The sequence below is a fragment of the Cydia strobilella genome, chromosome 5 (assembly GCF_947568885.1).
Source record: "Cydia strobilella chromosome 5, ilCydStro3.1, whole genome shotgun sequence".
NCBI classification, from domain to species: Eukaryota; Metazoa; Arthropoda; class Insecta; order Lepidoptera; family Tortricidae; genus Cydia; species Cydia strobilella.
This window is the reverse complement of record NC_086045.1, coordinates 11,497,395-11,512,840: the sequence shown is the minus strand read 5'-3', so window position 1 is coordinate 11,512,840 and position 15,446 is coordinate 11,497,395. Positions and strand designations below refer to the sequence as shown.

The following is a 15,446-nucleotide window of genomic DNA, read 5'->3' as shown; positions in this document are numbered from 1 at the left end:
AATTCTGTCTGCGGGGTGTAATAAGTCAGTCACCGGTACTCTCTTGTCATATATTATGTCATCTGGTAGGTATTCTGTCAGTCTAGTTCGTTTAACAGTTTCGATGGAAGCAATTTCTTGCACTTTAAGCGGAAGAGGCGTGAGTCCAGCTAGCGCGATCGATTGTACGGTTGGGAGAGTTCGAAAACCATGAATAATTTTGATAGCAAAGCCACGCTGCAAGCTTAGAAGTGCCTTGTTCACTTTTTTATACTTTATGGCATGATGCCATACCTCAGCCGCGTATGTTATTGTGGGTTCAATGACTTGTCGATAAATTGTGCTAACATTTTCAGAATGGACCCCCCATGTAGGTCTTACATACATACACATTTTTTTGTAAATATTTTGTGCCTTATTAATTACATATTCTATATGTTTAGTAAATGTTAAACGTTGGTCTATAATTACTCCGAGTAGTTTGAAATGTTTGTAAAATGGGATTTGAATATTGTTAAAAAATACTTTGGCGTTTTTGGCTTTCGACGTTGGTGAGATCATTTGTGTTTTCGTAGGTCCGAATTTTAACTTATTGTTCTCCCCCCACCTATATACCATCTCTAAGATGCTATTAGTGTTTAACTCCAGTTCATTTATATCTTTACCGTGGCAAATTAATAGTATGTCGTCCGCATACGCTTGTATGTGGGTGTTGGTTCGTGATATTTGTTCCAACAAGGTGTCTGTTATAGTATTCCAGAAGATAGGTCCAAGGACAGATCCTTGGACGCATCCTCTGGTTTGCGTTTTTGTTACGGTGGCGTCGGAATAGTTTAGAGTGACTGTTCGTTCCGTGAAGTAGCTGCGTATGAGATTTAATATATTATATTCGTATTTAGTCCTGGATAATTTTAACAGTGTAGTAGTCTCGATCGCTGGCCAATCTGACGCGAATTTAGAGTCGCCGAGATGAAAGAAAAAATTACCAACTGTCACGATGACATCCATATCTTTTTCGCGCGCCATATAACGCACATGTCGCTTTATGAACAATTTATGTTTTATTGAGTAATTCTTAGTTTTTCCCGTAATAATCAATGCAGTTATACCTAAAAAGACGATATGCGGTGCAAAGTGCACATGGAAAGTGAAAGTTATAAAATATCGGAACGTAAGTACAAGATAATTGAAGCAGTCTTCATTTTCCAAATTCTTGCTACTATAAGGTGCTAAAAGTGTTCCCGTGGGGAAACTTGGAGGTGTGATACAATAGTTTATGTACTTATCCTCACTTTATTATAAAATACCTATACAATTTTGTATCTAGTTCTTATACATTCTCGTGTGACGAGTTTGTCTATGTCCTTGTGGGACATTGTTTAAGGGTTGACTTGAAAATACCCATATGTCGCGTGGCGACATGGTGTTATGTTATCTTTGTCCGTGGGACATTCTGGGAGATGTTGGCTTAAAAATATCCACATGTCGCGTGGCGACATTGTGCCTCGTTCGTGGAACGAGGGTCAGATCTTTTTAAAATGACTTCAATTACTATGCTCATTGCATAGCAAGAAACCCTTCGTCCGTGGGACAAGTAAGAGAACCGACTATTCAATAATAAAAATTAAATATATGACCAGAAACACGTCATCCGTGGGATGATAATACACGAAATGTCTTTTAATAGCTAATTAATTTCTTATAATGACACTAGCAGCTGAGATTGACCTAACAAGAAACCCAAATATCTGGATCAAATTTAGCGCATCTTGTCACAGTCATGGACGGGGTCCTGTGTCATGTACATAAATATCAACTAGCTTATTTTAGTATTGTATGCTAATTAAGTGCTGACTTATTGTTTACAAATAATAACATTATTCTGGAAGCTGCTGGAATAAAATATTTGGATTAAGGTCTGTACCAAACACTTATAATATAATATATGCTGAATCCTTTTGAGGCATGTCATTTTTATTATTCCTTTGCTAATCAAAAATTCTGTAGCCTTATCCAGAAGAGAGGCAGTCAGTCTGCTAGCTGCATTAATACAATAAAATAAATAAGTGACTCAGTAGTGCACTTCATAGTCTTCATACCTACTCATATTATACTAATATGCAAAAGAATGCTATCAGCCTTTATAAGGACAAGATCCAGACAGCTGCCTTATTATGAAGATCAAATCTGGGGGTTCATGGCATATACTATTTTCATTAACACTTCTTACAAGCTTCCTATAGCTTAAGCTTGTTTCATAAATTTCATAATATCATATTGTTAGAACGGATTTTTTTTTTTTTTTTTTTTTCCTTTTGCAGGCAGTTTGGTAAATTGCCATACATGTTGACTAATACATTCCTTCTAATATCATAAGGAAAAATAACCCTTCAAGGGTTACTCAATTCAATTCAATTATAAATATAAATACTAATTTATTTTAGCCACTCTCACAAGAAACATAAATATCACAACAAATTATGATAATATTTCTTATTCTTATTCTTGATATGTTCCCGGATAGCCCAGTCAGTTGTGCATTAAAATTTTTAAGTTCTCAAAGCCCAATTGCCTTTGGTGAAAATAATCAAACAATACCATTTCCTCCAGAAATATGAATTATATATTGAATTAAATCAAGAGTTTATTCCTCCTTCAAATTACAGATAATGAACAGTAAGTTGTATAAAATACAAAACTGTAGGTGAACAAGGGTACTTACAATACCAAAGACTATACATAGAAAATTTTAATCAGTCAGCCATTGGATGGATGTCTAATATCAATAAATTATAAATTCTGAGCAAGTCCAAAGCTCCAAACTCTCATTTATTAAAATTATTTACCAAACTTTTGGGCCTTTTATAAAGGCAAGGCAAATTGTGGCAACATTTTTCCTACAATTGCTTGGAACCCTTTCACAAGATGGTAGGGTTCAATTTAGCACGAGCTCAGATTTCGATACATTTGTGATAAGGAAATAGAAATTTAATGGATATGTAAGTAATATTAAATAGGTAGGTAGGTTATATAAGTAGGTAGGTAGGTAGATAATAATGTAGGTTTATAGGTATTATGCAATAGTCATATCACATTTCCCAACATTTAAACATTAGTGTCCCCGTTACCTGGTATTGTTTGGTTTTGAAGGGTCTACTAACTTTAAGCCTAAGACATTAAATAAAACAACATTATTAGTTAGGTATGTACTAGAAAGATTCTTATCCAAAGTGTTCGAATGTTTGATACCTCTTGGTACTGTAAAATTACTTTAAACGGTTGGGGGATGATGATGATGATGGACCTGATGAAGACAATTATCGATAATAGAGCTGAAATGGAAAAAAGAATTGGATTCCAAAAAGAAAAATATGCTTTATGCCATAATGAGCAATTCCTATATATTTTTATTTTATTTGTAATGATATAATTAATCGATTATATTTATATAATCAGTAGTGAATTGAAATAATTTCACAAATACAATAAAATTCACAACAGATCATATTGTTGCATTTCATTTATATCGTTTTTTATATACTTTCTGTATGAATATGTTCAGTATAGATAAAACAGAAGTTGGAAAGACCTTTTAGCAGTAAGACTGTCCAAACTGATCTATGAAGTTATTTGTGGCATTTAACAGAGCATTTGAGACAAACTTTCTGTTCATAATAACTCATAATTATGATGTAATGAGAATAGTCATTTTCTGTTTTTCATTGTATTTCGGATTCTCAAGGCTAATGCTTATGTTGTAATTGATTCATGGTTTTTATTATGGAATTATGCAGGAAACGCCACAGACCGATCCACATACATATGTGGTGGTAATTTCACACATTTTCAATATAATAAGAATTTATATTATCTGAACCAAATTATAGGTTGTTTCGGTTCAAATTGCTTACTTACTAACTCATTTAGAATCTTTTGTCAGATTCAGTAGGTAGTGGTTGAGAAATACTAGAACAAATAATTGAAAGATATGATTCTTTATCTCTAACAGCATCACCTTTTTATATTCCTAGATGTATATAGACATTAAATAAAATATATTAAAAGACAACGTGAAGCTTGTTTTAGATAGGGAAGCAATTTAGAATATTTTAAGTGTAGGATGTATTATTTATATTACCCCTTATAGCATAGTAAGTGACTATTACTTACTTAGCTTAGTTAAGTGGTTACTTAACAACTTTTTAAATAAGGGTGCTTAAATCCCTTCCAACATAAACTATCTAATGTTTAATCACCATGTACATTTATTAGTACTATTGTTGAAAGTTGTTTAAACAACTCCGAGCATGTCCTAATCTCCCAAGATACACCAGGTCTGGGAAAAGAAGAGTGGTATTCAGACTTTAAAATATGGACATGATACAATCTATTACGCTTAATTGCGTGAATGTGAAGCAATGAGTGTCTTCTTAAGGGTGTATGTTACAAATAATAAATAAACTTGAGATTTTGAAAGTAAAATTACAGTCTTAGATATTTCATGTTTCAACAAATAATACAGTTCCTTTTATTTTTATGTTTATTTAAAACAGCAATACTCTTTAAAATCTTTAGAGAAGAGAAATTAATAATAAAGACTGCCACGCCACGTTTTTCCTTTACTGGGTAATGCCCCGAAAATATGACTGTCTAGACTCAATTTATTATTGTTTATGAATAAATAAATGAAATGAAATATGTATTTATTGGAATAAACAAATATAATATAAGAGAAAACTATAACATCATGTCTTAAAACCTTGTCTGATGTGTCTTAGACAAGCAACAAGAAAATAAAGGGTAGATAAATAGTAACGAATAAATATCTTTTATCTTTATCTTTGACAGTTCTCATGTCATCTTTCTTTTATGGAGGCTTTATATTTATATACCGCAATATAGGTACATTATTACATATTTTCTTTACATTTTCTAATTATGATGTCTCACATTGGTCAAGATAAAGATCATAGTATATGGGTAGGTCTCACCAGTGAACATAATGTTTTAAGCATAAAGGGATGCTCCAGATAACTACTCTGTTACTGTCTGCTGCTCTTGTTAGATATGAATTATCTTTACATCATAACTCAAAACTCTTATCTTTACATGTTCAAAACTTTGAACGCAGTAAGTAAATCTCTGATTCTCAGAGTATTTACCCATTAAAGTAGTATAAGTTCAAAACCTAATTTTATTATTGGTAATTCTCATGTAATTGGTCGGAGAATTTTTTAAAATTTCTCTGCTTTTTGCCAGGAAACTCAAAAGCCGATTTTGATATTTTGAGATTTCTCATAGCGACTTGTTTATTTTGCCTTCATTTTAATTTTTTTATGAAATATAGAGATAGGTATAGGTTTCCATGATAGATAATATATAGATATACATATTCTTGCCAAAAATACAAGTGCTTGTTTTTGGGTAGATTTTTGAGACATTTATTTTTACAAATTATTTAATTATCTTCTCTAAACATCTACACTGTTAAAATTATCCAGGACTAAATACGAATATAATGATAGGATTAAACGAACTTACCTGAAGTGAAGTTCAATCCTGATTATATGAAGTATTTAGTCCTGGATAAGGGCTATCCCCACCCTCCTCGAGTAACCTTGAATCCATGGTTACTTCCCATTTAGTGCATGAATACTCTAAACTATATGAATGTCATCGTGACAGTTGGTAATTTTTTCTTTCATCTCGGCGACTCTAAATTCGCGTCAGATTGGCCAGCGATCGAGACTACTACACTGTTAAAATTATCCAGGACTAAATACTTCATATAATCAGGATTGAACTTCACTTCAGGTAAGTTCGTTTAATCCTATCATTATTCGGACAGTTTATCTTATTAAGGCGGTTAATTAAGGCTGGCCACCACGCATGGTCGAAAGCTCCCTGTATATCTAGGGATATTACAATAACTAATTTTTTGTTAAGTTTTAATTCTTTCATGGTGTCAATGGCGGTAATTAGTGCATCTGTTGTTGTAAGCTGTTCTTTAAAACCAAATTGCTTGGAGTTACAGGCGCGTCTTGTATGCATGTAGTACGTTAGTCTCCTCGCAATAAGCTTTTCTAGAACTTTCCCTAAAATATTTATTAATCCTATAGGTCTATATGAGGCGAGCTCGCCGTAACCTGCCTTGTTTGGTTTCGGTATAGTTTTTATATACGCGGATTTCCATGACTTTGGAAAGTGTCCTAAGATCAAACATCTATTATATAGTTTCGTGATAAGTGCCGGGTACGTATCTATGAAATGTCTACATATATCTGAGGTTAGGTGGTCTACGCCTGGGGCCTTCTTAGGATTCATAGTATATATGGCTTCTTTGATTTCTTCGGTCGTGAATGAGGGTTCATTATTTTGCGTATTAATATACGCCTACTAGATAGCTATCGCTTAGTGTCTCCGCAACATTATGGACATCCATTGGTCAGATCGTGTGAGGAATACTGAAGTGCTTCGGCGTGCCAAAGATAGATATAACTCCGTAATAGATGGATACAGTCTAAGGAAAAAACGTGCCTCGAAAATTACGAAAATTTGATTCTCGATCAGATGGCGCCACTACCTTTGGCTTACTCTCGTATAGAGGGCGTTGACGGTTTCGATTGTTATTTAACCATTTTAACGCATATCAGTGAAAGGACATGGGTCTAATCATATAAAAATAATTAATGCAAATAAAAAAATCATTTATCCATATTTAAATACATTTTATCGTATTTTTATAAATCTTCATTTTTACTTTTAAAGTGTATCGATGGATGGCAGGGAATTTTCTGTGGTTACAAAATTTACTATGACAGTACCGCTCTATCTTATTATATCCCTCTTTGGGCGTGCTACTGTTGCTGGAGTTGAAGTTTATCTTATGCGACGGCAGCTGCGGTGGTGTGGCCATGTTTCGAGGATGTCCGAGAGTCGGGTAGCGAAGCGCATTTTTTACTCTGAACTGCAGAACGGCAAGCGGAAACCAGGCGGCCAATTCCTCCGTTATTAGGATGTCCAGAAAAGACACATGAGACGATGTAATATTGACCCCTTTGAGTGGGAAGCGCAAGCGGCGAAGCGTCCAGAGTCCAGAGTGGAGACGGTGGTTGGTGCAATCGAAGGTTGATGATTTCGTAGAGCGAACGAGGGTAGACCTTGACAGTAAGCGAGATGCTCTAAAGGCCCGACCACCTACAGCCTTAAGGCGGTTCCCTGAGCCAGAAGGCGAAAAATCTCCTTATATAATCATGTTTTTCTAAGAGGCGTTGATATTCGTAGACGTGGAAAAAATATATGTAGTTCTTGACTATATTATCTTTAATAACATAGCTTCCGATACACGAATTATGACACTTCGCTCGATACAATTAATTCCCAAAGTAACCTCTAACTCGGACTTTTAATCCAACTTTACACGGTTATTTATTATGTGATACTATAAACAAAAAAAGAAGAAAAAACAATCTTTACTTAAATACTAATTTCATAGCTTTCGAATTTCGATATTGTAAGGTTAAATAAAAAAACAAATTAAAGTATTTTCTGTAAATAATTTAATTTGTTCTAATACTTCTAACAGTATTGTAAGGTAACGTTTTTAAAATAAATAAAAATCGACAAAATTCGATCAAAATTGACACTTGGCGCGCATGATCTTTCCCGTTCTTTCTTGCGAAATGTGACAGTGACAGCGGCAAATCGATGGAATGGCCTTAACCTATCGCTACGTTGACGGAGTCCTAACATGCCCTCGGTGTGGACGAGCACTGCAGACGAAGATTGAATACTGCAGTCACATGAGGGCGCACGAACGGAACTGAGCGGACCAGTAGAGATATAACGCAGTCGCTGTGGCCGAAATCGGTCAGGAGAGGAGAAAGAGACTTTATCAATGGAAACAAGTGTTTTGTTTTATTACTTATCAATTTATTATTAACTGTTTTATCGTTGCTTATAATAATGATTGCTTTATAAAAGTAATCACAGTCGTGACACTTTTCACTACTTTCCTTTTATAGTGTATTTGGAGTATGTTTTGGTGGGGTCATATGGCTCCCATCTGGACGCCGGAAATATATGCTTGTTTCTTTCATACCAAGACCTGCAAAAAAGAAACAAAATGGATTTCATATATACATACGCCTGTAGTATTATCTAACTAAACTAATATATTTATTACAGTTATTGCCGGGTTGTTTTTTGGGAATAATAACGTACAAAAACTATTAGTAGGTACACTTACGATTACGAGGTTGACAACTGCCAATAGCCTTCAGATTGACGTATTAGCAGTTTTTAATTTTTTTACAAAATCCAACTCACCAGTTGGCGCCACTGTAGATGTAGGTCCAGAAAAAACAGATCTCAAAGTTTTTCTATGCTTATTTTTATAAAATCAATAGTTCTAATATACGCAAAGGTTAAAATACGTCTAAATGTGCCATTTTTTCAACCTGTTTAATTTTGCATATATTTTAGTTGGCACTTTTTTTAAACCACTAACATTTATTGAGCTATATCTATTGTTTACCATGATTAATCAAAGATGGACAAAGACTTACCACATTCATGAATAAGAAGTGAAAATTCCCGATAACAACCCCAAAACCCCAAAACTTCTATGCATTTGACATTTTGAAAGACCTCCATCTACACTAGCGCCCCTAGCGACGAAATTAAACGCGGTAGCCCTCATTGGTTTGGTGTCGTAGAAAAATATAAATGGTAATATTATTACGAAATTTTAAAGGGCCATAATATGTAAAACGTTGTACGATACATGTGCGAATAGGTAATTCGCAAATCGTGTCGACTTAAAACACTCCCTTCGGTCGTGTTTTAATTTATCGCCACTCGTTGCGAATGTCCTATTTTTCGCACTTGTAATGTATCATTAATTCATTATGTTTTCAAGACCGTTGCTGTATTAACAGGATAGATCGGAATCAGCTCGATAGATAATACTTCTAAAGTTAAGTCATAAAAATCTCCTTAACCTTTTGGATGCCAATGACTGATATATACGCACCGTAGGTTCAACGCCAAAGACCGATTAATCGGTCATAGACCAAAGAGCAACATAGACCTACATGCATATTCATAAAGTTCAATTTCAGTTTGGACACTTCGGTGACGTGGCGTCTGGATGACAGCTTTTGCATGTAATAAAAATTATTTGTTTAAATTTGAACTTTAATAGCTGTCAATAGAGTTGAATATCATATCCGCCATATATGGCTTCGTATTGGGTAAAGGGAAATCAGTTTTACGTCACTGGATGGTATTTACACCTGTCCAATTGCTTTATCCAATGTGCAAATATACATTGGACCAAGATATTAGACGGAATACCATCCTTAAAAACCGTCCCTAATAAAAAAACCGGAAGTGCGAATCGGCTCGCCCACCGAGGGTTCCGTACTTTTTAGTATTTGTTGTAATAGCGGCAACAGAAATACATAATCTGTGAAAAGTTCAATTGTCTAGCTATCACGGTTCATGAGATACAGCCTGGTGACAGACAGATGGACAGTGGAGTCTTAGTAATATGGTCATTAGGGTCCCGTTTTTACCATTTGGGTACGGAACCCTAACAACATACCTAACTCATTCTAAAGTCGTAATTGTTTAATCTTTAGCGTCACAAGAACAGCGTATTTCTTTTCATTTGTTAACACTTCTCAGTCACTCCCGTTCAAAAAGATAGACTCCATTTATACTTATTCTGTAACGGCAACAAAGGTTAATGTAAGTGTAAATAGTAAAAAGGTATTTCCGGCAAAAAACCCTCGCATTATTGAGCTCCACTCACCTCAGAAGCACTTTGCCGGCGTGAGAGTCTTGCTTCTCCTGCGTAGCGTCGTTCACCAATCGGACGTCATCGGAAGCGTCGAACTGGAAGAGAGGCCCGCTCTTCCCTCTGGCCTGTCAACGAAATATACTTAGTCAAACCAAATTGTCAGTAAATACAAACAAAAAAACTATACTCATCCTTTTCTTTTGGGAGCTAGTACTAGTGTAAGACAAAAGATAGTATGATTATTTCTGTCTATGTTTGTAATTACACAGTCCTTTGACAAACTATAGTAATTATTAACTGAAATAGATAAAATACACTAAAGAAAAAGTGACCAAGTCCACCGGTGGCCGAGGCGGGAATCGAACCCGCGTCTTTAGCTTACGCGGCTAACGTCCTGACCACTAGACCACCCGGACACAAAACAGTGTATTGGTCAGGACGTTAGCCGCGTAAGCTGAAGACGCGGGCGTAGGAAACCTTGTTAGAATGCATTAAGGTTTATATTAAACGGTAAACTTGCGTGTAAATTTAATCAAGTACCAATAAAAATACATAAAATGGAATATACCTACCTATTACCTAGACTAGAGTAAATGAAAGTAAAAGCGTTGTAAAAACATTATAAGGGCATCGAAGTATAAAAAGCAGACATAAGCTTGAGCATAGCTACTGTACCTTTGTGACGATGAAATCGTAGAAAGTATAATGGTGGGGCAGAATGAGATCCTCCTTCACGTACATTAGTTGGTCTGCCAAAACAGTCTTTAGCTCGCTGAACTCCGGCCTAAGTGTGTCTAGGCAACGCTGAAGGAACTGGTATATTGAGTTGCCTAAAACAAAAAGTTTCTTTTTTATAAAAGCTTTTATTGCTTATCTATGTAAAAACGTCAAGACTTTTTTCTTATGTTTTATTATACCAATTTCAGCGAGTGATCTGAGTTTTTTCTCACCTTTCTTTAAAGTAACATTCCTTCTATGCCCCGACCCGTCCCAGTAGCTGAATGTAACAGTGATGGGTTCGTCTTTAAGGCTGGCCTGAGTCATGACCCACTCCAATCGCAGCTCCTCTCGAAGCTTGAGATCTGCTTCCTCCCGTTCCCGGTCGGGCAAAAACGATGTGTCCACATCTGGGTTCTTGCGAATTTTCTTTAAACTCTGAAATTTAAAGTTTTAATGTATTTTGCCAGATTGGTCATTAGTACCTTCAGTATTGGATAAAAGAAAAACCTTTGCATATGAAGTAGTGTCTGACCGACCGAATTTTTATTTTATTTTTTGCCGAAACCGAAGGTTCGGTTTTGCTGGTTGGCATGGTTTGTGTGCCGATACCTGCTGAATCCTGCCGAATCCGAGTGCGGCCGGATACTACCGAAATTACAGTATTAAGTTTCGTGCGGACGAAAGGTTTGGCAGTTTTTGACCGAAACCGAACTTTCGCCCAAAATATGTTTTGGACACTATAAGGAAGGTGGTAGAATATCTAATCCCATCAAAAACATTACATGTAAAAAGATGCAAGTCTCGCAACGCAGTTCTACTACTACAAAAAAGTTTTGAGATGTAATGTGAAACCAAGTCGGTTATTTTAGTCAGTGCCAGGGGGTGTTAAAACCGTAACAATATTAGATACCTTTATTTTTTATACCTATAATGACTTGGCAATCGCATGGCTACATAGTGCATGACGGGTAATTCGTCAACTATTTAAAATAATCCTAATTGAACATAGCGCTAGCCCTAATGACATGCATTTTGAGCAATACACATACAAGTAAAGCATTGTGCGCGATTGCCAAGTCATTATATGTATGTACTAGATAATCCATAATAAATGACTTATAATAAACACTTGTGTTTAGTGAATTTAGACAATCCTGGTATGTACCTACCTAGTATTAATTACATGTAAATTTTGCAAGTTATATTATGAAAAAGTTTATTAACTTGAGACTATACACTTACTGGTTCTTCCTTCTCCCTCCAACCTTTTTCTTCTGTCTCTTCCTTTATACCACTGGTTTCAGGACCACTATCTTCTTCCTCTTCTTCATCATTCATGGCAAAGGATAGGGCTTGGATCTGTCAACAATAACTGATTCAATTAGGATTAATGGTTAATGCATGCATAATAATATTAATAGTGATAATTTTTGGTAAAACAAACAAGCAATTCAAAAGAGTGTCTCAGGAAAGAAAGGATTGGCAATTACTCCACCGACAAGAGCAAAGCTCTTAATGATGATGATGATTATATCGCGATATTATCACCGAAATTCGGGAGAGCACATGTGCTTACGTACCCGACAAATCCAGACTGGTTTTGTAGGAGTACCCTCATATTTCAATACACTACAATGATGAAAACAAACAAGTGTCATGTCCCTACTGTAAACATGGCAGGCATGGCAGGCAAGTAGTAAGTGAACTCAATTTATTTTTTACACAAATTGACTAAAACCTATGGCAAAGAGGATTATGGAGTTATATCTATCTTTGCCTATGGTAAGCTCAATAAGGCTTGTGTTGTGGGTAGTCAGACAACAATATGAATTATACAAAAAGAAACAGAATTGCAAAAAAAGATCCAATGTACAGTCAGCAGCAGAGAAAAGGCAACCCCCCTGCTTACAAAGTTCTGTAAATTGCTCCATAGCAATACAAAACTTTGTACGGAACTTGTACCCCACATCCACATGTGGGGTACATCTACATCTAAAGTTATAATTTTCCCCTAATTTTCATTTTCCTATTGACTGCTATTATATTGCACACAGCTGTATAATATACATAGAAAACAACCATGACACAGGAACAAAATAATATCTGAGCCATTACACAAATAAATGCTCTTAACGGGATTCGAACCCGGGACCATCAGCTTCATAGGCAGGGTCACTACCCACTAAGCCAGACGGGTAGTCAAATTCAAAAATGAAAATTCAAGTCCATATTACCTAGGTACTGTATCTATCCACATTCTGGTATACTAAAGGCAAAGAATTAGGGTGTTAAAAAAACATAGATCAAAGAAACCTAATTAAAAAGAAAACACAAATAGGTGGTGACAAATAAAATAAAGGATTTAAGATAGAAACCTGTCGTTTTTGTTTATTTTTCTGTGCCAATTTGGCTTCAATTTCTTTCTGTTTTTCTTTCTCCTTCTCGGCTTTCTTTTGAGCTAACTTTTTCTCTCTTTCACGCACAATATGCTCCTGTTTTGCCTTCATTTCATCAAGAGTTACCAAACCAATAGTAGAGCTCTTCAACTGTTGCTCAACAGCATCATAATGTGTTGCAAATTTGTTCTCGATGTTGTCTATTTTTAGATCTTCCTCTATTTTCTTCTTACGGAGCTCTATTTCCTGCTGAGCTTTCTCTCGCTTCTTCATTAGATGCATGGCTCTACCAGCCTCCGAAGCTGCTCCTTTGTAGTGTGCCATGACTGTAGTTCTCTAACACACTTCCAGAAATACAATAAGGCGATACTTATGGCCTTAACACAGTATTAAACTTTTTAAGTAATGAAAGCAATGTAAATGAAAATTTGTAGAAAGAAAATGGGATGCGAAATAAATAATTGTGTCAACAACACTCAATGAATGATTTTGACAAGAATTATGAAATTATGAATATGTCAATGTCACTGTCAGTGGCGATGGGCTGCCACAGATAAAGTAGGAACGTTCTGATACCCAGCCATGTACATCTTATGTGATCTTATGGCATATAGTCTGGCAAACCCAATTTGTCAGTAAATAAGAAGAAAAAACTAAACTCATCCCTTTTTTTGGGTGCTAGTACTAGCGCAAGATAAAGACAGGATGATTCTCTCTATCTATATTTGAAACGAGAACGTCCCTGGCCAAGGCTAAACTATTGTTCTTGTTAAAGTCGTAACAGACTACCGCACCGCACCGTGACCTTGGTGCGCCGAGCCCATTCTCACCAATAAGTGAGAGCGAGACAGAAATATCTCTTTCTCGCTGTGCGGGTGAGGGGCACCAAGGTCGCGTCGCGGTGCGGTAGTCTCTTACGATATTACTCCAAAGAGTAGTATAATATATAGGAGATATTACTCAAAGAGTAGTATAATATATAGATATTACTCATTCACTTCGTAGTTTGTTATTGCGTTTTGCTATATTAATGAATGAGATAAAACTTTGAAACTCATATAAACACGACCATGAGCGTACAACATAGATCTAGCATATTTTTTATAGATGTGCTATACGCGTGCGCCCGTAAGAACATATGCAATGCGACAATAGTTATTTGTGCAACAAGAGAGGAAAGTTGGTTTGTCTTGCGAGTGTTTATTTTGAGTCTCGAGAAAGCGAAAGATTCTAAGTTAGAATCTTGAGCGTAGCAAGGGACTCAAAAACACGAAATGTAAAATAACTTTGCTCTCGTGTTGCACATATAAATTTTCACCTCAGTAGTGAGAACATATTAAAGGGTGTATTTCGAATTGCACAGAATAATACAGAGAAAAACATCTAATTTGTAATAGAAGTATGAAGAGGCAGTTCATGGCCTTCACTAAATTAAAAAGCTACTTTGTTTCTTGTTTCACTCCCTGGAGTGAGGAAAGTCGCACTTTCGTCACTCCAGGGAGTGACGAAAGAACGCTTGTTCGAGCTGCTGAGGTGAAAAAATAAAGACATGATTTGACATTCCTGACAACATACAAACAAACAATAATAACGCGTTCACTGCTACTACTACTGAGAGATACATAAGACCAAAGAGTAGTATAATTTATCATAAGACTATCTAATCTATCTATCCCGTTCGGCCATTTCCCCCCACCCCCTTCGCTCATGAGTCTCATGATAAGTCCGCTCCAGACTACGCAAGTGAGGGACCGGGCAACCCTTTTCGCAATAAAACCCTTTCAATGGGCTTCCCTTAAACAAGGCTAACACATTGAAAGACTTTCCCTTTTGTACTGCAAGCCCATTCATACCCCTACCTTTGACTAACCCTTACCGAAAAGCTAACCAAAAATAAGGCTAGCCCTTAATAACCCTTATCTTTAAGCGCTTTTTATAAAGGTTTTCCTTTAGTAATGTCGTAGTTCAGCCTTGCCTTAAAGAGACAGGATTAGTATATATCTACGCTAGTGTATGAAAAGGAAAGAAAATACGTGCCTAGTCAAAGAACGCAGTCGCCGCCGCCGACGATCGCTCGGATTCGAAGTAATGTGTGCTTTATGAACAAGGTAGACGACTTAAATTAGCACGCTTATATGCTAAAAGGATAAGGCTAGGCTAACCAAACTAATATGCAAGGTGTTGGTGAGCGGATGATAAGGGTTTTGTAAGGGGATTTGGGCTACCGATTACTCAAATGTGTTTTAGCATCTTTATATAAGCTTTATACATATAAGGGTTTTTAAAAGCAAAATGAAAGGGTTTCATCTGGCAAAGGGTATGGTGAGTTAAGCCTTATGCAATACCCTTATAAAACACGGATAAGGGATAGCGGGCCGATCCCTGGAAATGTGTAGTCGATTTCGCTGATTAGCAAACTAGACACCACACTCGCGTTCGCGGCTTCGCGCCGCGATTAGCGCATGAGTGTGGAGGGCGCTACAGATCCAACTTGATTGGCGAACAAAGTTACAATACAAACAATAGTTGTGCTCATGTTGTGCTGT

General features: G+C 36.1%; 1 protein-coding gene across 1 annotated transcript; it reads right to left on the bottom strand.

Annotated features, from left to right (window-relative positions):
* Positions 1-7,889: 7,889 nt before the first annotated feature.
* On the bottom strand, positions 7,890-13,370 carry LOC134741687 (protein FAM50 homolog). Its single transcript, XM_063674561.1, has 6 exons — positions 12,880-13,370; positions 11,747-11,863; positions 10,735-10,939; positions 10,460-10,614; positions 9,797-9,909; positions 7,890-8,086 (listed from the first exon to the last, which is right to left on the bottom strand). Exons 1-6 carry the CDS (start codon positions 13,222-13,224, stop codon positions 7,987-7,989), a joined length of 1,035 nt encoding a protein of 344 aa, XP_063530631.1. The 5' UTR covers positions 13,225-13,370; the 3' UTR covers positions 7,890-7,986.
* Positions 13,371-15,446: the final 2,076 nt, after the last annotated feature.

Excerpts from the sequence above, each read along its gene's own strand:
- LOC134741687 (XM_063674561.1), bottom strand. The coding sequence starts at position 13,224 with ATGGCACACTACAAAGGAGCAGCTTCGGAGGCTGGTAGAGCCATGCAT. Across the intron at positions 10,615-10,734 it reads GAATGTTACTTTAAAGAAAG|GCAACTCAATATACCAGTTC; the intron begins GTGAGAAAAAAC and ends TTTTTGTTTTAG. Across the intron at positions 9,910-10,459 it reads ACGATTTCATCGTCACAAAG|GCCAGAGGGAAGAGCGGGCC; the intron begins GTACAGTAGCTA and ends TTTCGTTGACAG.